The 20,967-nt window shown below is 54.1% G+C and overlaps 2 protein-coding genes across 6 annotated transcripts; one reads left to right on the top strand and one right to left on the bottom strand.

The window, feature by feature from the left end:
• The first annotated feature begins 8,944 nt into the window (after positions 1-8,944).
• Positions 8,945-12,740, top strand: FBXW5 (F-box and WD repeat domain containing 5). 4 transcript variants are annotated; one of them, XM_081967353.1, is made up of 8 exons: positions 8,945-9,249; positions 9,427-9,584; positions 9,699-9,873; positions 10,134-10,282; positions 10,379-10,835; positions 11,114-11,261; positions 11,500-11,712; positions 11,914-12,740. In XM_081967353.1, exons 1-8 carry the CDS (start codon positions 9,078-9,080, stop codon positions 12,158-12,160), a joined length of 1,719 nt encoding a protein of 572 aa, XP_081823479.1. In that variant the 5' UTR covers positions 8,945-9,077; the 3' UTR covers positions 12,161-12,740. The 4 variants fall into 4 exon arrangements, with proteins under 4 accessions (XP_081823479.1, XP_081823478.1, XP_081823477.1 ...); XM_081967352.1 differs by having other exon boundaries at positions 9,070-9,249; positions 11,863-12,740; XM_081967351.1 differs by having other exon boundaries at positions 9,070-9,249; positions 9,427-9,873.
• A 233-nt stretch (positions 12,741-12,973) lies between these two features.
• Positions 12,974-20,931, bottom strand: TRAF2 (TNF receptor associated factor 2). Of its 2 annotated transcripts, none has more exons than XM_081967354.1 (11): positions 20,070-20,931; positions 18,868-19,088; positions 18,093-18,171; positions 17,572-17,670; positions 15,862-16,023; positions 15,513-15,587; positions 15,147-15,221; positions 14,637-14,996; positions 14,323-14,500; positions 14,048-14,196; positions 12,974-13,855 (listed from the first exon to the last, which is right to left on the bottom strand). In XM_081967354.1, the coding sequence occupies exons 2-11, from the start codon at positions 19,053-19,055 to the stop codon at positions 13,637-13,639; spliced, it is 1,584 nt and encodes a 527-aa protein (XP_081823480.1). In that variant the 5' UTR covers positions 19,056-19,088; positions 20,070-20,931; the 3' UTR covers positions 12,974-13,636. The 2 variants fall into 2 exon arrangements, with proteins under 2 accessions (XP_081823480.1, XP_081823481.1); XM_081967355.1 differs by lacking the exon at positions 20,070-20,931 and adding an exon at positions 19,592-19,905.
• Positions 20,932-20,967: the final 36 nt, after the last annotated feature.

Raw genomic sequence — 20,967 nt, 5'->3', positions numbered from 1 at the left:
ACCATAAAACCCATTTAAAAGGTTTATTTTCTTTTCTGCCTGCGATCCCGATATTTTCCACAGGAGGGCAGACTTTTCTGTCCCTTAGCGTTAGCATTGAAGTCATCATAAGGCTTTCTAAACGGGTTACGGCTTTTGGATCAGGGACAGAAAAGTGCGCCATCTGGTGGACACTAAATTTTCCCACGATACCGGCATTGTCCTCAAGAGGGCGCACTTTTCTGTCCCTGATCCAAAAGCCGTAACCCGTTTAGAAAGCCTTATGATGACTTCAATGCTATCGCTAAGGGACAGAAAAGTGCGCCCTCTTGAGGACAATGCCGGTATCGTGGGAAAATTTAGTGTCCACCAGATGGCGCACTTTTCTGTCCCTGATCCAAAAGCCGTAACCCGTTTAGAAAGCCTTATGATGACTTCAATGCTAACGCTAAGGGACAGAAAAGTCTGCCCTCCTGTGGAAAATATCGGGATCGCAGGCAGAAAAGAAAATAAACCTTTTAAATGGGTTTTATGGTTATTATTCTGTGTCTTTATTATTAGAAGCCCCGTTATTAATATTATTAGGGAAAGGGGAGGCCCAGGGGCTGCAGAAAAGGCACAGGAGAGGGAAACCTGATCCAAAAGCTGTAACCCGTTTAGAAAGCCTTATGATATAGGGTTTCCTGCCTAGGCAGGGGGTTGGACTAGAGGACCTCCAAGGTCCCTTCCAACTCTACTATTGTATTGTATTGTATTGATGACTTCAATGCTAACGCTAAGGGACAGAAAAGTGTGCCCTCCTGTGGACAATATCGGGATCGCAGGCAGAAAATAGAATAAACCGTTTTAATGAATTTTATGGTTATTATTCTGTGTCTTTATTATTAGAAAGCCTTATGATGACTTTAAGAGACAGACACATAGAATAATATAGGCTAAGTTCTATTAGGAAGCAACCCACTAGATCTGAGCCTAGGTGAGCGTATGTATGTGTGTTAATGTACACAGACACACACGGTAATAGGGGGGGTATATCCTAAAATGGCAATGTCCCGGACACTCTGTGACTTGAATGTAGTTGAATGTGTGTGCGTGGGGGTAGGTGCTTATGTTTTGGATTTTTTTTTTTTTGCCGCCCCGCTTCCCATCCAAGGAGCTTCTTCAGTTCTGACTGAATGGTGGGGGAATGGGAAGATTTATATTCTTGGCACTCATCCGGTCGTTAGCACTCCAAAGGTCGGTCGTTAGCTGTCTTGAGAGTCCTTGAGGCCACTTGGGGTTTTTTTTTATCTGTACCCTGAATCAGGGTGCAAATGGGTGTGGGACCTTTGTGGGACTGATGAAAGGACCGTGTCAGAGGCAGGAGAGGTAGCATCGTATCCATCCTCCTTTATTGAGAGCAAGCTGTTCGGTTTTAAAACACATGTCCTCGTTGGCCCCTTTCAAACCAGTGTTCCTCTCTGTCCGGAATATGGACTTTGCTCTCTTCAGAAGACTGACCTTCGTCTTTCAAATGCAGGTGGACTTCTCTTCCAAAGGTGCCTTTTCTCAAGAGGCAACTGGCTTCCTTTGTTTTTCCTTGGAAGACATTTCGCTTCTCATCCAAGAAGCTTCTTCAGTGGAAGTGATGAACTGAAGAGGCTGCTTGGATGAGAAGCAAAAAGTCTTCAAAGAAAAACCAGAAAGTCCAGTTGCCTCTTGAAAAAAGCAGCTTTGGAACAACCATGACCTGGGTGACGGGAGAGTCTCCACAGACCAGGGGTGTCCAAACTTGGGGATTTTTAAGACTTGTGGACTTCAACTCTCGGAATTCCGGGAGTTGAAGTCCACAAGTCTTAAAAATCCCCAAGTTTGGACAGCCCTGCCATAGACAGATGGACTGCTGAATCTTGGCCTGATGGGTTTGTTTTCCTATGTTGTTGACATGTGTTTGTGAATAAAACCACCACTTCACAAACGCCTGGCACAACAGGGAACAAATCCACCACGGCAAGATTCACCTTTGCAACACTGAAGTCTACAGAAAGCCCAATTTATTCTCACCAGCCACTGGAGCAAAACCATGGGAGTCTACTCTACGCTCCTGGGCTGAAGGTTTGCCTGCCATCAAAGGTGGAGAAGAACTAAAACATCAAAGAAGGCCTCAGAACCGGTGGCTATCCCACAATTGGGCCTTCATCAAATCCAGATAAAGATCCAGTAGGGTCATTTGTCCTCCATAAGAGAAGGAAGAGAACAAAGTCCCACGAAGGTCCAACACCCATTTGCACCCTGATTCTGGTGACCCTGAGGGTACGGATAAAAAACCCCAAGTGGCCTCAAGAACCCTCAAGAGAGCTAACAACCGGCCCTCAAGAGAGCTAAGGACCAGACGAATGCAAAGAATATAAATCCTTCCATTTCCCACCATTCAGTCAGAACTGAAGAAGCTTCTTGGATGAGAAGCGGAACGTTGGGGCTTATATATCTATATATCTATATACAGGCAGACTTGTTAGCATAATTAGTTCATTCCAGGACCAGACTAATTATGCCCATTTCTCTCTCTCTGTGTGTATATATATATATACATATACATATGTGCATAATAGCATATTTTAGTACATAAATAGAACTATCTGTACTAAATGCTAATATGCACATAAAAGAATGCCTATATATATTACTACTAAAAAGCTAGCACGGGTAATCCTCGACTTAAAAAAGAGTTCATTTAGTGACTGAAGTCACAACAGCACCAAAAAAATGTAACATTATAGTTTTTCACATTTGCGGTTTGTGTGTATGTACATACATACACACACACACACACACATATATACATACATACATACATCATACATACATACATGTAAATTGGGCCTAAAATTCCCTTGTAACAAAATGTCTCACTTAGGAACAATTGGACTCAGAATTGTGGTCATTAAGTCAAGGATTGCCTGTAATATATATAGCCATTTGCCCCAAAAGCTAACTTGCCATGGGCAGGGATAGCCCCCCCCCCCCCCCCCTTCTGACTTGGAGCAAGGACTCCTGTTGGTGTTTGGGGGGTGGCTTATCTCAGCCCAGGAAGCTAGAAGTAAAACACAACTGCACAAATATATCAAGCACTACAACGTTGCATCAGAACGAAAGTCCTTTTACTGGAAGCCAGAAAGTTGGTCTTCAACTGAAGATGGGGAATCCATGTGGCTGGTCCAGATGGGTCTGAAGTTCGTGGATCTGTGGCTGCTGCTCCATCAGACACATGGCCCTCCCTTCCTCCCACCCACCCAAACAAGCTCCCGGTCATCTCCTCCAAAGCCTCCCGCCACCCAGTTGCAGCTACTCCGCCGCTGTCAGTAGCAGAGCGCCATGGGTTCCAGTGTGAGGAAGCGGACGTGCATCTTGGTCTCTATGTCGATGCCTTCCCATATCTGGCATTGAAAGGGGAGAAGAAGAAAAAACACCGCCAGAGTTAGTGGAAGAGAAGACAACCTCCAATCCTTCAATCTTAAGGAGCAAATGTTGTATTCCAGAACTCAACCCACAGTTGACTTGGCCTTAGACTTTCCCCCCCACCCCAAAAATAGCTGATGGAAAGAGGGATTCACTCCAAAGCTGATGTGTGGACTTCCTTTCCTTCCCTTGGTACCGTTTGTGGTGCCCAGTGTCTTCTGCTGTGAACCTTTTGCCCATCTCCCTTAAGGAGGGCTCTTCTCCTCATTCCTTTGGCCAATTAACTTAACCCTACCACCCTTGCAAAGTTGGTAGATAGAGAAACTCTACTGTAGAAAGTTCGCCCCCGCCCCTCTCCTAAAATGAATATTGCTTTGAGCAATATTTATTATATTTCCCCTAAAAGAGAAATAGAAATCTGAAAGGAAACACCTCAGGGAGCCCATGCTTCCATCAAACTTAATTCAGACAGCCTAAAAAGTTAGCTATGACCCCTGCATAGCCCCCATGGGAGTCTGACAATCAATAGAATAAATGTCCTTGCCAGAGGAACAGGAAGCTGAAGGGCAAGGCCCAAGAGAGGGTATAAATACCCCCCTCTCTCCTCCATGTGGTCAGCTACCCAGGACCTCAAACCTAAGTGGTCCTGTCCATCAATAAACCATCTTTCCAATCAATCTCCATGTTTCCGGCGTCTTTCTCCCCACTCGCAACTAAACAAGATAGATATTTCTTCCAACCCTACTCATATAGCGGTTTTTGCAAGATGGTTAACAGATGTTTGGAGAACTACTAGCCCTAAATCCACCCTCTCTCCAATACGCTGTTTATTTGGGAGACTTTGTGTTTCAAAAACCATTACTGGAGATTTATTTCTGAGAATTTGGAAATGAATTATTTTTTGGGGTGGGGGATTGCAGGAGGTTTGAGGTTGAGTAGAGAGATGGCCCTATCTAAGCCAATAAAAATGCAAAAAAAAAAAAAAGATTGACTCACTTTCAGGAAGTCATCAAATGTGATCCCTTCGTAGACCTGATCCGGCTCCTAAGATTAGGAAGGAAAAGAGATTCATTCCAGGAAGGGAACAATTAAAAGGAAATACTCAGAAGAAGTCGAAAAGGAAATACACCTTAACATTCAGGAAATTCCAAAGGTGAAATTTGAATGAAAAACAGGGATATCTTTATGAGGCCTGACCCCAGGGGATATAAATGAAAAGCATAATAAGGTGTTATCTGACAGCAGCAAGAATCCCATTGGCACAACATTGGGGTTAGGAAAACCATCCCTAAGACTAAAATGAAAAAATATGCAGCAATGGAAAAACCGATCAAATATATTTACAGCAGAAGTCTAACCAAATTCACACAGGGGTGGTTTCCTTATGTGCAATGTATCACACAGTAAGGCAAGCTAAAATGTGGTTTGTGACGAAAAAGAAACTGTGTATAATAATTAAAAGGATGCAAAAAAAAATGTCCAAAGTATAAAAATATTTAACCAAAAATCAGTTGAACGGCTGTGCAACATATCACACAGTAAGGCAAGCTAAAAATGTGGTTTATGATGAAAAAGAAACTGTGTCTAATAATTAAAATGATGCAAAAAAAATATGTCCAAAGCACTGTTCCCTCTAAGGTGCGCGGCTGCGCAAATTATTGGTTCTTCAAAATTTTGTGCCCATTTTATCATAAAATCTTTAACTAATTTAGGCAACAAAAACGGAATGCACAGGTACAGTATAGATGATACCTTGCTCAGTAGTAGTAACTGTGAAAGGGATCTTGGAGTCCTAGTGGACAACCATTTAAATATGAGCCAGCAGTGTGCAGCAGCTGCCAAAAAAGCCAACACAGTTCTAGGCTGCATCAACAGAGGGATAGAATCGAGATCACGTGAAGTGTTAATACCACTTTATAAGGCCTTGGTAAGGCCACACTTGGAATACTGCATTCAGTTTTGGTTGCCACGATGTAAAAAAGATGTGGAGACTCTAGAAAGACTGCAGAGAAGAGCAACAAAGATGATTAGGGGACTGGAGACTAAAACATATGAAGAACGGTTGCAGGAATTGGTTATGTCTAGTTTAATAGAAAGAAGGACTAGGGGAGACATGAAAGCATTGTTCCAATATCTCAGGAGTCAAACTATTCTCCAAGGCACCTGAGGGTAGAACAAGAAGCAATGGGTGGAAACTAATCAAGGAGAGAAGCAACTTAGAACTGAGGAGAAATTTCCTGACAGTTAGAACAATTAATCAGTGGAACAGAAATTGCCTCCAGAAGTTGTGAACTATATCAACGGCATTCCTCTGGTCCACTATCATAAGGCTTTCTAAACGGGTTACGGCTTTTGGATCAGGTTTCCCACTTCTGTGCCTTTTCTGCAGTCCCTGGGCCTCCCCTTTCCCTAATAATATTAATAACGGGGCTTCTAATAATAAAGACACAGAAATATAACCATAAAATTCATTAAAAAGGTTTATTTTCTTTTCGGCCTGCGATCCCGATATTGTCCACAGGAGGGCACACTTTTCTGTCCCTTAGCGTTAGCATTGAAGTCATCATAAGGCTTTCTAAACACAGAATAATAACCATAAAATTCATTAAAAAGGTTTATTTTCTTTTGTGGCTGCGATCCCGACATTGTCCACAGGAGGGCACACTTTTCTGTCCCTTAGCATTAGCACTGAAGTCATCAATACAATACAATACAATACAATAGTAGAGTTGGAAGGGACCTTGGAGGTCTTCTAGTCCAACCCCCTGCCTAGGCAGGAAACCCTATACCGTTTCAGACAAATGGCTATCCAACATCTTCTTAAAGACTTCCAGTGTTGGGGCATTCACAACTTCTGGAGGCAACTTCTGTTCCACTGATTAATTGTTCTAACTGTCAGGAAGTTTCTCCTCAGTTCTAAGTTGCTTCTCTCCTTGATTAGTTTCCACCCATTGCTTCTTGTTCTGTCCTCAGGTGCCTTGGAGAATAGCTTGACTTCTTTGTGGCAACCCTCCTCATGGAAAGCGGCCTTTATCTCATTGATACCTAAAGATAAAGAGGGCCCTAAGAAACCAGAGGATTACAGACCGATATATCTTCTGAATACAGATTATAAAATATTTGCTAAGGTACTAGCCAACAGATTTATGCCGGTTATCCAAGAGGTTATTCATCATGATCAAGCAGGATTTATTGAAGGCAGACACATGAAGGAGAATGTAAAGCAACTCATAGATTTAATTGACTATCTTGATAAGAATAAGCAGATCTCTGCAGTGCTGGTCTTCTTGGATGCAGAGAAGGCCTTTGATCAAGTGAATTGGAATTTTCTAACCAAGTCTTTGGAAAAGATGGATATGGGACCACGATTTCGGCAGGCGATTGGAGCAATTTATCAGCAACAAAATGCACAACTTATTATTAATGGAAATTTGTCAACAACTTTCGAGATACAAAAAGGCACAAGACAAGGTTGCCCATTATCCCCTTGTTATTTTTTTTAACCTTGGAAGTCTTGTTGCAATTCGGGACTCAAAATCCTTAGATGGCATAGCTATCAGGCAAAGGGAATACAGAACTAGAGCATTTGCCGATGATCTGGTTGTTACCCTTTCACATCCTTTGAACTCAATAATCCAGATGAAAAATATCATAGAATTTGGCATGGTGTCCGGGTTTAGACTAAATCAAAACAAAACGAAAATGATGGTTAAAACATGACAGAGACTCAAAGAAAGAGACTTGCAAGCTTAGCAGGTTTTGAAATAGTCTCCAAGGTCAAATATTTAGGAATACAAATCGCAGAATCAAATACAAAACTTTTCCTAAATAATTATGAAGTGTTGTGGCAAAAGATACAGAAAGATCTTCAAGTGTGGAAAAAGTTACAATTATCTTTGCTTGGAAGGATTTCAGCAATTAAAATGAACATTCTACCTAGATTCATCTTTTTATTCCAGATGATACCGGTGCTTAAATCAGATAAAATTTTGTTAAAATGGCAAGCAAGTTAAAAGAATACATAATGTACTGTTAGAAAGAGATTCAGAAAGTGAATTGGTTAAGGATTGTATGATTAAATGGGCTCAGAATTTTGGTGAAGCGGTTATGTTGGACACGTGGGAAAAAATATGGGTTCAGAATGTTAAATTTACACAGTCACAGAATTTAAGGGAGAACTTTTATAAAATGTTTTACAGATGGTATTTAGATCCTAAAAAATTATCATGCATGTACCCAAATGTTCAACCAAAATGTTGGAGATGTGGGTGCCTAGATGCTACCTTTTTTCATGTATGGTGAACTTGCAATAAAGTTAAAGCTTTTTGGATAAAAATATGGTGGGTTATGCAAAATGTATTTAAGAAAAGAATACAATTTACTCCCCAAATGTTTTTACTGGGTATAACTAAGGATTTTACTAAAGGGGAAACAAAATTGGTTTTGTATACGGTTACAGCAGCTAGGTTGTTGATTGCGCAACATTGGAAAAAAGATTTTTTACCGACAATTGGTCAATGGACTCAGAAGGTGGCGGGGTTCGCCGAAATGGCAAAAATTTCAGCTTTCTTAAAAGCTCAGAAGCAGGAGGATTATACACAGGAATGGGTAAAATGGATTGATTACATACAGAATAAATATCAGACTAGGAAGTACTATGTAGCCTTTAGTTAAGAATGTTTAGACTGATAGATGATCAGAGTAAATAATACATGGGATGCTTGGAATTGTTAGAGTGGTGTATAGCGGAAGTCAGGGGGGTGGGTTTGATAGGGGGGTGGGTTTGATTGGGAGGTGGGGGAGGGTTAGGGTGGAGGGTGGGGAAATATATATACATAATAAATTTAGAAGATGGGATTAATGAGGTATTGCTACTTTAAGAGAAACCTATATTATGATTTATATATGTTTAATTAATTTAGATGATGGGGTTATTGGGCTATTGTTACTTTAAAAGAAACTTATACTATGATTGTTGGGAGGCGAGGGGGCACAATATTTGAATGAGAAATCTATTTTAAGACGGGGGGAGGGGGTACAGTATTTGTATGTGATTTACATTATATGGCGGGGGGGGTAAAAAGGGGGAAAATTTGTTTGTATAAAACTTTTTCAATAAAAAAAATAAAAGAAAAAAAATAACGGGGCTTCTAATAATAAAGACACAGAATAATAACCATAAAACCAATTAAAGTAGGGCCTCTCCAGCGCTGCTTTTCACCTATCCGAGTAGCATCGCGGCTGGCGTGGTCCACTTGTCCCTACTGACGCGGCGTTGAGGACGCTCTGCGGGTCCTTGAAGCGCCGCCTCTCCTCCCAGATTCTGGAACCCGTCTGCGCCCCGATCCTCCCACCCCCCGCTCTCCTCCCCCGACCTCAACTCCCAGAATTCCTCCGCCAACCTCTCACCTGACGCCGCTTCTGAAAGTGCGCCTGCGCGGCCTTTGGAGGTCGAGGAAGCCTGCTCCGCTCAGGGCTCCATTGGTCGAGCCTGGCCAAAGCAGAAGCCGGAATTGGGGGGGGGGGGGGGAGAGCGGGAGAGCAGGGTTGCCCTCTCGGCTTCCGTCGGCGGAAGGAAGTGCGCGGCCGGGAAAGGGCCGCTCTCGGCGGGAGCCTCCCTGGTCGGGGCGGCCCGGCGGCGGCGGCAACAGGATGCGGCCATGCTCCCCGACAGCCTCCTCGTCGACATCTTCCGCCACCTGCCGCCCCCGGACGTCCTGGCGGCGGGGCGGGTGTGCCGGCAGTGGCGGCGGGTGGCCCGGGACGAGGTCCTGTGGAAGGGGCTCTTCTACCGGCACTTCGGCGTCGCCCGGCACGTCCCGCGGCACCCAGGTTGGCGGGGGGAGGAGGAGGAGGGGCGTCCCCGTCGGATCCCCCCCCCCCCGCAGCAGAGGCAGCCCCCGGGGGGAGGGACGCGGAGACCCTCGGGGGCGGAGGGGGGCTGGGGCGGAGGGTCCGGCGGGCCAAAGGCCGCGCAGCCTCGGGAGCTTCTCTCCGTTCCCGCCGCAGCCGCCGCCTCCTGGTTCGGGGAGTTCCAGCGCCTGGGCGAAGCCGTCCCGCGCGTGGAGGTGCAGCGGCTGCAGGAGCACGGGGACCCCGTCCTCCACCTCAGCTTCGCCCACAGCGGCCGCCTCTTCGCCTCCTGCTCCAAGGACTGCACCGTCAAGGTCTGCGGGGGCCGGTCAGAGGGCAGGGAAGGTCCCGGGCGGTGCGGCTGCGCTGGGGCAAGGCAGGGCCCCGAGAGAGACGGCCCTGTTCCCTTTTACCCTTCCTGGTTGCAGATCTGGAAGAACGAGCTGCCGGTCTCCCTGCTGCACAGCTCCAGCATGAAGAAATACAACTGGAGCTACACCCAGTTCTCCCAGTTCAACGCAGACGATTCCCTCCTCCTGGTCTCGGGGGTCTTCATGGGCCCCCGCAGCTCCTCCTCGGGGGAGATTGCCGTCATCGGGCTGGGTAAGGAGGCTTGTGGGGCTCCTGCCGAGAGGTTGGAGAGAGCCTAGACTCTCCCGGGAAGAGTTTGGATGGGGCAGGGAGGCGGTCAAGTGGGCCTCCTCTCCTCCTCTTGGGAATCCCGGCTGCTGCTGCTGCTGCGTAGGGAGAGGGGAGGGGAGGAGGCTCCCATCCCTCCAAATAATCTCCTCCTGGCTGAAGACCTTTCGCATCTCCTCCTTCACCTTGGGGGGTCTCCTGAGCCCCTCCCCTCCCTCTTTTAGAGAACTTTGAACTCCTATCCCGAGTCCGCAATAAGCCCTACGACGTTTTTGGCTGCTGGCTGAACGAGACCAACTTGATCTCCAGCAACCTGCACCGGATTGGGTACCTCACTTCCTGCTCCGTCTTATGGCTGAACAACGCCTTCCAGGTGAAGCGAGGCTGCGCCCCTGGGGTGACGACCTGGGGGGGGGGGAGGGAGCCCCAGGCCTCTGTGGCCTGACTCCGCTTGTCCCTTCGGTCGCAGGGCATCGAGTCCGAGAACGTCAACGTGGTGAAACGGCTCTTCAAAATCCAGAACCTAAATGCCAGCACCATCCGGACCGTCATGGTGGTTGACTGTGGCCGCTATAGCTGTCCCGACGAGCTGGAGAGCCCTGGAGAGCAGGTGGGGGAAGGCCCTGCTCCTCCCCGCAAGGAGAGCCACAGCCAGGAGCTGGAGGAGAGGTCCTGGCGCAGGGGTTTCCCAGCGGCCGAAGGGGAGGCCGGGACTGAAGACGGGCTGGACCGCTTCCTGAGTGACATCATGGCGGGACGCGTGCGGCCAATGATGACGGAGATGGAGATGGAGACGAAAGTGGCCCGACTCCTGGCCCGGAACCGAACGAAACCCCCGGAGCCCAACCTGCTCTCCATGCAGGGTGGAAACAAGAAATACCTGGTCTTCACCACCGGCTGCCTCACCTACTCACCGCACCAGATTGGTAAGGGACCTGAGCGCCTTTTCCCTGGGGTGGAAGAAATGGCCACTGAAGGGCCCTTGCGCTTCTGCCAACCTCTCCTCCCAAGGATTGTGGACCAGAGCCTGGGGACGAGCAATAGGAAGAGCCTTGCTGATATCGGGCTGCCTCCCATTGGAGGCCCGGTGCCTGGCTTGGTCTCCTGCCCTTCTTGGTCTGACCGGAGGCGGAGAAAGAGGCTTGGTGCCAGCCTGTGAGACACGGGGGGGAGCTAACAAGTTGCCCTCTCGCTTCCCCTCTAGGAATTAAGCAGATCCTTCCCCACCAAATGACAACCGCAGGGCCTGTTCTGGGGGAAGAGAGGAATTCGGACAGGTTTTTTGATTCGCTGGATCATGTCATTGATATTCACGGGCACATCATTGGCATGGGCCTCTCCCCAGACCACAGGTAGGGCACGCTGCCAGTGTCAGAGAGAAATTGGGCAGGGGTTGGGGGGGCACAATGCCCGAGCTCAGCGGTGAAAAGGGGGGGTGGGACAACAGGCTCAGTAGGGACTGGAGAAGGGCTGGCTGTGTTGGGAAATTGCCAGGTGCCCAGCCAAGCAGGAGCCCTCTGCTGGCCAGCTCCCACCTCGCCCTCACGAGGCCAGCAGAACTGCCCCGTCTCTCTCTCTCTGCCTCTCCAGGTACTTGTACGTCAACAGCCGCGCTTGGCCCGAGGGCTGTGTTGTTTCCGATCCTTTGCAGCCGCCGCCCATCGCGGAGGAGATTGAGCTGCGAGTGGTGGACCTGAAGACCATGAAGGAGGCCAAGCGGGCTCTGCGGGCACACCGGGCCTACACCCCCAGCGAAGAGTTCAACTTCATTTTCCTTGATGTCAGCAGGGACTTCGTGGCCAGGTGAGCCTTGCCCTCCCGCCTCTCTGCCCAGCGAAGGCTCCTTAGCAAGGGGGTAGGTGGCTTCCAGATCCCGCGGCGCCTTTTTGAGGGCTAGTCCCTTGAGGTGTTTTGCAGTTGGTGGCGGTGTAATTCCCGGAGCGTGTCTTCCAGCTTTGTTCCACGGCCACCAACGTGTCTCCTCCCCCTCTTCCTCCCGTGCAGTGGGGCTGAGGATCGCCACGGATACATCTGGGACCGGCACTACGACATCTGCTTGGCCAAATTGCAGCATGACGACGTGGTCCACTCGGTGGCTTTCAGCCCTGTGGAACAGGAGCTCCTCCTGACGGCCTGCGCAGACAACACCATCAAAGTCTGGCGCTCCCCCCGCACCGTGCGGATCCTTCAGGACGAAAAGCCCCCGCTTCATAGACGCCTCTTCTCATGGGCCACGAAGCAGAGAACGTGAGCTGGGCAGGGCTGGCGTCCTTGGGCAAGTGACCCTCGCCCAGCCTGCTCACCTTCACAGCTGCCCCTGCTTGGGTGAGGCCTGGAAGAAGTGCCACTCGAGGAACGGAGCCGCAGGCTTGGCAGGTGCTGCCCAGTGACCTTCTGGAGGAGCATAGTTCTGTAGGATGCCACCCCCTCCCTCCAATGTGGCTCCTGGGCTCTGAACAGCCACGAAGGGAGCCGGGAAACCTGCGCTGGATTCCCTTCGGGGCCTCTGCTCTTGTTGACCCAGGTGGCAAGGAGCTTCCCCCCCCCCCCCAGAAAAAAAGGTTTTGGACCTGCAGGCTGGGAAGGAGCAGGGGTGCCCTCCCGTCCCTGGCCTGGGGGAGTTGCCCATGTTCCCTGCAAAACATCTGCTTGGGGAACAGAGGACGTGAAGGCACGGCTGGTGTTACTTTTTTTGTGAAGCAGAAAGAAAGCTGTTTGTGTGGCTGCTGAAGAATGTGCAAATAGAGGAGGGCTGGGCAGCTTCCACGCCCTGCCAAACTTGGCCCCCCAGCGCAGCATGGCTTGGTTGCAATAAACTTTGCTTGAGTTGCTGCTCTTGCATTGAGCATCTTTGGCATCCGCCAGTGCCCCCTTTTGCCCCCCTGGCGGCTACGGGAGAGGCCCTCTCCTGTGGCAGATGCCGGGCAGGCGACGGGTCGGGCATCCTTGCCTCTGGGGGACTTGCTCTCCGGTGGGCTGTGGGCCAACAGAGGCACCTTCCTCGGCTTGCTTTGGGAGGGGAGAGCCCAGCACCCCCTCACCCCAAAGATGAGCAAAACGGGGCTCGCCTCTATAATGCTTTATTCGGCTTTCTCACTTGCCCGGGGAAGAACATTTCAGCAGGACAATCCAAATCCCCTCTGATCGCCCCAACGCTCCTGCGAGACCCCCTCGGAGGTGTGCCCCCTCCCCCACCAGTGGAGAAGAAGGGGGTGGAGCAATTTCCCAGGTCTCTCTTGTTGGGAACGCCGGAGGAAGGCTGCCCCTCCCCCCCCAGCTCCCCTCTCCCTGTGAACCCTTCTGTCCTTCCTCCACCTCTGCTGGAGCGACTTTCCCGGCCGCTGCCCAGAGAACGGGATCGGGTAGGGGGGTTGCCTGGCAGCAGACACAGGCTGGCCAGGAGCAGCTCCGCAGTCAGCATCCCCCAAAAGTCCCCGGCCAGACTGCCCACAACAGCTGCTGGCTCTTCCTTTGGGTGGCCAGCCACTCTCCATCCCCTTTGTGGCCTAGGCAGCGGCCACCCCTTCCCATTCCTCTAACAGCAATCCAAGGCAGGGGAGCAGCCACAGAGGGACCTTCAGGGCCCACCTGGGCCTCCCAGCCGCTCCCCAAGGCCAGGGGGCCGTCCCAGGCTCAAAGAAGGTCCGCCAGGCCCTCGTTGCCCAGGGGGCCCATCCAGCCCCCTCCCCAGGGCAGCCCTTGCTCCGAGACCCCAGTGGGCAAGGCGTTAAAGGCCCGTGAGGTCTACAATGGCTTTAATGAAGAGGGAGTCATCGCGCACGTAGGCGTTCTTGGACTCCATCTTGGTGAGGGGGCAGAAGAGGGGGCAGCCACTGGCAATGTTCATGTCGCTGATGGGCCGCTGGAAGGAGGTGGAGGAGACATCAGGCCGGAAGGCGTCAATAACGTGTTCGCGGTTATTCTGGTCCAGCAGCATCAGGGTGACCTACGGGGGGGGGGGGGGGGGGGGGAGGGACAGAACCTGGTAGTAGCCTCCCACTTAGCCCTGAGAAAACCCCAGAGGGGACCAAGGGGTCTGGGTCCCTCCCTGGGGTAGGAAAGGCTGCTCTGGGGTTGGTCTTGCCTGAAGCTTCAGAAGCCGAGGACTCCCCACCCCCCGTGGCCCCCAGGGCCCTACCTTCTGGTTGAAAGGCCACCGCAGCAGGGAGTCGTTGGGCCCTTTCATTACCACAAAGAAGAGCGACAGGTGGCTGCCACGCCCGGTGCCGTCCCCGTTGAGGTAGATCCGCAGGCACATCTTGTAGCCGTACTTGCTGGTGTAGAAGGCTGGCCAAGCAGAGCAGGAGTCAGTTGGGGGCGACTTTCCTTCGGCCTGCTCTGCCCCCGTTCTCTGCACTGCGGTGCCACCTACCCCTCCCCGTCCACCCAAGATCAGGGCCTGCGTGTTCCCACCTGGGGAGAAGATGGCCGGAGAGCGCCCTGCGACTGCCTCCTGCCGCTTCCTGGCAAAGTCCGAAATCTTCCAGATGAAGATGCCGTCGTAGGAGGCCGCCTCCATCTCCTGGATGGTGTGCTCCATCTCGGCCAGGGCCAGGTCCTTCAAGGCGATGCTCCTCTCCAGCTGCCGCACCTGGGCCAGGAAGGCACCACCGGGGCTCAGCCTCGTAAGGGGTCCGTGCGGAGCCCTGAAGCCCAAGCCATGCCACCCACACACTCCCCTCCAGGTCTCCCAAAGCGAGCCCTTCCTCCACCAGCCCCCGTCCCACCTTAGCGCTGAGGGCCTCAATCTTATCCTGGTCGAGCTGGTGCTGGCGGTTGGCGGCTTCGGCTACGAGCGACACCTTCTCCACCTCCCGGTTCAGCACACAGACGATGTTCTCGAAAGTGACCGTCTTCCTCTCCAGGGCCTGGCATTTCCCCAGCAGCTCTAGGGAACTGGGCAGCTCCGCCTCTGGAACCAGGGCCCTGCCCCCCACCAGGACGCAGCCGGCCTCCTCCGAGAGGCGGTTCAGCAGGGGCTCCAGCTTGCTGGACGCAGAGCCCAAGCTCAGCACGAAGCTCAGCAGCATGTAGAGGTGCTCGCCCAGGTGGCTCCTCTCGTGCTCAGGGAGCTTCTCGTTCTCCATCTGCGAAGGCCAGGAAGAGCAGGGGAGTCAGGGGGGCCAAGGGGGCTCTTTGGGAGCTTAGCTGATGGGGGCCACGGAGGCACAAGGATGCTGTCCAAGTGGCTCCAGCGCCCACCCCCTCCCCCGCTTTGAAGCCCAGAGCAGCAATACCAGGTGGGTGCAGCCGACCGGCTGGAATCTGCAAGGGGCTCTGCATTTGCTGCAGGTCTTGACGTGTTCCAGGAACTGCGGGAGAGAAGAGCAGCTTCAAAAGGAGCGGGGGGCGCATCCCCTCACCCACCCCCAGGTGTCGCTTCTGCCCCATCTCACACCCGACCGAGAAGCAAGGGGTAGTTGCGGGGGAGGGCATCTCAAAAGCACCAGGTTGCCCTCTTTCCTCCAGAGTCTGACCCAGGCAGCCTCCTCTGCTGGCGTTTGGGTAGGCCAGGTCACTGCCCCGCCCCACCATGGGGTAGAAACGTGGGCGTCCCAAGGTCCCTTGTCGGGGTGCTAAAGCAAAAGGGCTTCACTGCTGACCTTCTCCCGGGGGATCATCTTCTTTCCGCAGCCCTCGCAGGCCAGGGGAAATTTGGGGCACACTGCCTCGTGGGCCTGGCAAAGCAAAGCTGCAGGTTAGCCCACCTCCTGCCCCACCTCTCCTCCTCCAAGACAGCGCTGGCCTCCCACTTGGCGTGTAGGCTGCCCGGAAGGAAGGCAGGCAGAGCCCTCCCTACCCTGCCTGGGAAAGGGCACCGGAGCAATCAAAAAGAAGGGCGCACCTTTGTGCTCTGCATTGGGGAGCTTTTGAGTGCAGCTGCTGCAATGCTACCCCTGGCTTTCATAGGGCGGTCCTCAGGGGCGGGAGGGGGGCAGCCGAGGCCCTTACCTGGCTTTCAGAGAAGTGGAAAAGAGCTTGGCAGTGTTTGCAGCTGAGGCTCCTCTCGGGACACTCCTGCTCGACGTGCTGCTCCTTCTCGCCCAGCCTGACCAGGTCGTGACACGCAGGACAGGCCACCAGCATGGCCGGGCAGCTCCCCTCGTGGCAGCTCTGTGGCAGAAGGACCGGCCTTTAAGCACCACCAGCAGGCCGAAGGAAGGCACTCGCCACCCGGGCCCCTCCGAGCACCTCAGGGGAGCAGGCTCTCTCGCTGAGCCTGCAAACTCATTCCAAAGTGGGGGGGAGGAAACGACACAAAAGCCCCATGGTGCTGACGCTCTGCACCCCAAGAATGTCTGCAATCGATTTGATGGCGATGGAGAGGATCCGTTCGAGGCTCTCCATAAATTTTAATGGCCTTAATGACAACTGTTGTGTTTGCAAATTCAACACCCTGGGAGGGAGGGGGCCAGGGGGGAGGCACGCCCATTGCTCTGCTTCAGATAGAGGAGGGGGAGCTGAAGCACACAAGCTGCTATTGCAAAGAGGCAGGGGGCCTCTGCATATTCTGCCTGGGCTAAGTAAGAACCTTGCAAACTGAGGGGAGTTGGGTTGCCTGCCTGGGATATTCCACCCCTCCCCCTGAAGTCAGAGCTCTCCTGAGAGCCCATTTGCCCCCCCCCCAAGGCCTGGAACCTGACTAGAGAAAGCTCCTCTCCTCCCAAGTTGGATTTTGGGGTGTTGGGGTTCGCAGAGAGGCAGCTCCCTCCAGCCGAGCCAGAAAGCCGCACATCTGGCAGCAAGAGATGCAGCTGAGGCTGGAGGCTCTGTGGCCTCACCACCGTCTTTTCAAAGGGCCGAAAGCAGCAGGGAAGCCCTTTCCCTTTTCAGAGCCTGCAGTGCCGCCCCTCCGCCGCCCCCCCCCCGAAAGAGAAAGTAAAAGCAGCGCCAGAAGGCAGCCGGCGGTCAAAGGTGGGGGTGGCTGCTCTGCTGGTGTCGGATGACAGGCAGGAGAAGCTGCCCAAGGTCTGGAGCAGAGGCGCTCTTGGCGCTGCCAACAGGCCCCGTCCTCTGCGGTTGAATAACCAGCAATATTTTAGGGACTTTCCAGCGGGTGTCACTCGGCAGGCTTCCACCAGGGACTTTCCAAGCTGGAAGCTCTGACATTCAAAGCACGCAGCCCATCTGCAGACACAGCAAGACAGGCGCCTAACTGGGATCTAGTCCTGGCTTCTCCATGGGGAGAAGGGGCTGGAGGGGACTTTGCCCATCCACAGAGCTCCACAGGGCCACGTGGTTCATGGCAGAGAGGGGGGGGGGATATGAGGGGCCTCTTCAGGGAGAGGAGGTGGGCTTCAGTCTTTGGCCACAAACTCACCCCAGGCCCTTCCAACTCCCCTGCCCAGAGCAACTGAGACCCAGAGCACTGGGGGCAGGGAAGCCTCTGGAGGTGGGGAGACGTGGGGGAAGGGCCCTGCTTGTCCTGCCAAGCAGCAAAGTCGCATGGAGGACTCGCTCTGCCCCAAACAGCCCAGACCAGGCAAGAGAAGCCTCGGGGTGCCCCAAGTTCCCATGGAGCAGGGGATGGTGCCCCAGTAGGCTGTGGCCCCCATACAGCTCCCACAAAAGCCCCCTGTCCTTCCAGGTAAGGAAGGGCGGATTCCCCAGCCTTCTCCACCGAGCCCCCTGCTCAGACCAGGCTCCTCCTGGGGTCTTTACCTCATATTCTTTGATGGTGCCTCTCCACGTGCAACCTTGGTGGGGACAGATGGCCGGCAGGCTCTCCACCTCCCGCCGAGCTGCGTTATCTGGGAAAGCCTCAAAGGGGCAAAAAGGGAAGGGTTACGCACGGAGATGCCTAGGAAGCTCCACGGGAGCAGCTGCCGATTCTGGCACAATCCGTGCCCAAGCCAGCCCAACTGGGAAGTCTTGGTGGGAGAGGGCAAGGCCTGGGTACTCAACCCAACTGAAACCCTTCCTGATCGGGACGGAGGAAGCAGCCGCCGCTCTTCATGCCTGTCCCAGTTCCTGGCAGGCTGTGACCGCAGCCCTTTGGAATGCCAAAAATGTGCACAGAGGTGCCTCAAAGGGAAGCCTCCCGAAGAGGGAGGGAGGGAGGGAGGGGGAACATCCCTTCGCCTTCACTTCAAAGGCCCCCATCTGACCCAGCCGCCTGTCCACCCTCTGAGCTTCCTGGAAGAGCAGCTGGACAAGACTCCCGTCCAGGGGGCTGCACTTACCACTCCCGTTTCCAAGATGGAGGCGCCTTCTTCGTACAACCCCTCTTGAAGGCAGGCTGCACACTTCTGGGGCCCTGAGCTGGTGGGGAAGAGGAGGGCCGTGAGAACAACCCCAAGAGCCTCCCAAGTCAACCAGGCAGGCCTTTCCCCAGCGGGACAAGCCACCTTGGCTAGGAACGGGGCTGCATTTTGCCCTGACATCATTCAGGGGGTCTCTGAGCATCCGCCCTTGGCAGTCCTTGGCTCCAACTGATTGCACAGCTGTTGGCCACCTCCACAAGGGAGAACTGTTTCCAGGTGGGAATTGCTTATAGACCGGAAGGACCCTGACTGATCCTGAGGTGTTCAGCGGATGCCCTCCATATCACAAATCCTGAAGCCACAGGAATAATCCCCAGACTAGCAGGTGTCAGATTGCCTATTCCGGGTATAATTAACGCTCTCCTTGCTGCCAAGGCTGGCTGGCTTCCTTCCTTCCTTCCTAGGGATGGAGGGTGAGAATTTGGTTCGGACCTAAGCAGGCGAAACTACAGGTGGGGCGATCCTGAGAGATCTTTCCCACCTTGGAAGACGTCAAGAGCCAAAGCCGGAAAGGATTGCCGGCTGAGCTGTCAGCCATGGGAGGAATCCGTTCCCCTGGGGCTCTTGGGGAGAGGGTGGTCTCTGCCAGCATAAAGTCAGTCCTCGGGGGAGAGCGCTTGAGACCCCGCACGCTTTCTCCCCCTGCAAAGGGTGTGTGAGGGAGGAGGTTTGAAGCAAAGGAAGCCAAAGAGACCTGATGATTTTCTTCAAGCAAAAGGAGCAGTAGCGATGGCCACACTGGGCTTGGAATGGCCGCCGCAAAATGTTCCGGCACTCTGAACACAGGTACTTGCCCACCAGCTCAGTGCCCAGAATCTCCTTGGGGAAGCCCGGCTGGTTCACGTCCAAAGAGCCCGGAGGGGATGCACTGGCCGATGCCATGTGAACCAGCCGCTGTGCCTGGCCTTCACAACCCTGGAAGGAAGGAAGGAAGAACAAGGGCCACAGTTCAGCTCCCCCTTAAAACCAGCTTCCTCTTATTGCCTAACCCCCAACTGACCCCCTGGTGGGGCTGGGCAACAAGCGACTCAGCCATCTGTAGGCTGCCACCCATCATCCACAGCAGCTTGTCAGCCAGTCCCCAGGCTGGGCAGAGAGAGGTGGACGATTGCAGCAGCTCCAAGGGCATCCTCCCCCCCCTTAGAGCTCTTGCCTCGTTGTGTGGCCCCCGGGACCCTCACTCAAAGGAGGCCGCGTCTCCTGCCCCGCCCCAGGGCGCCCCTTCCCAGCCACCGAGGCCCCCAGCTCCTCCAATCTCCAGCCCTCCTGGGGCTGCATCGGCCGCCTCCGCTTGCAGCCGGACTGCTTTCCTCGGCCTTCCCTCCGCCTCCAGCCCGCAGGGCACTCTTTCGGCAGAGACCCCAGCGGGGCAAAGCGGAGAGGCTCAAAGGCTCCGGGAGAGCCGCCCTCCCACCTACCTACAGCCGGAGTCCTGAGCGGGGACCGGACGGCGCCTTCGCCCCCCCAAGGCCCCGAAGGGAGCCGCAGCCACCGGAGACCGGGGCAGCGCATCTGGGGGCCCCGTCGGGGAACCGTCCGGCTGGGCGGAGGGGCTCCCCGGCCTCTCGGACGCCGCCCCGGATCCGCGGCGGGCATCACCCCGGCCAGCCCTCCCCCGCCCGCGGCTCCTTCGGCCGGGCCAGGCAGGGGGAGGAGCCGCTGCCGCCTCTGGAAAGCCCCTGGAAGCCGCCGAGGGGCCGGAGCCACGTGCCGCCCGCCCGACGGCCGCTGCGGGGACGGCCGGGGAGGAGCCCGCCCGACGCCCCCACCCCTCCCCAGGCCCCTGCGGGGGGAGCCCGGCGTGCCTGCCGTAAGCGCCCGGGGAACCCCCCGCCCCCCCCGCGGAGAGACCCGCTCTGCGACCGCGGCGCTCGTGCCCCCCCCCCCCCCGCTCACCCGCAGCCGCGTCCGGCCACCCAAACGCCGACCGGAAGTTCCCTAAGCTCCGCCCATTTGCCTCTGTCCGGGCGCCTCCTCCTCCGAAGTCCCGCCCCCGCCCGCCGATGCTATTGGCGCGGGGGCGTGGTCCCTTCAGAGTTGCCCGGCGATCGGGACGGCCGCTCCTGAGGTAACTCCGCGTCTCTCGCCTAGGGTGCCGGCGGCGGCTTACGCCTCGAGGCCCCGATCGGCTGCCTCCGACCGGAGCGCTTCCATGTCGCCTCGGTTCCCCAGAGCGGAGCGGCCCTTTCCCGCCCAGAGGAAGCTTCGTTGTTCGCAACGGTTCATCCGCCTTTCGGGGGGCTGCAGCTTCAATCGCGCCTGAGAGAAAAGAGCTGAGTCACTGAGGAAGCCCTTGGCTCCCCACATGGTACGCCGTCCTTGGCCGACCCCTGCAGGGGGGGAGGGCAGAGACGGTCGGGCGGTGACAGGCTGCGCCTCATCCCGAAGAAGCGAAGTTTCCCTGGAAAATTTGGATTCTCGCCTCAGATTAAGATATTGACCGGCAGGCCAGGCGCCTTCTGCGCATGCTCCTGAGAAAGAGTCTGACGGCTGTCATCGCTTTCGGATTATTGCACCTTCTGAAGAGGAGGGGGACCGCCTCTTGTCATTCCAGCCAATCATACGACAGCATCATGACCGGCTTGATGTACGACCTATTACGAAGGGGTTTCTGGGAGAATTCCCAGGGACGGTCTTGCAGAAAACTCCCTCTCTCAGCCAATCCTAGGACGGAGAGCCTTGATCGACAAAAGAGCTGATCTATTAAAGGACTTGAAAACAGACGGTGTGAGGGCGTGACAGTTATTGTGACGTCGTGAGTCCCTATCGAAGGGGAGGAGTCTTACTCAGCCAA

This window comes from Natrix helvetica (assembly GCF_964273705.1).
Source record: "Natrix helvetica genome assembly, chromosome: 15".
In the NCBI taxonomy this organism is placed as follows: Eukaryota; Metazoa; Chordata; class Lepidosauria; order Squamata; family Natricidae; genus Natrix; species Natrix helvetica.
The sequence above is the reverse complement of the archived record's forward strand: the minus strand, read 5'-3'. Positions and strand labels throughout refer to the sequence as shown.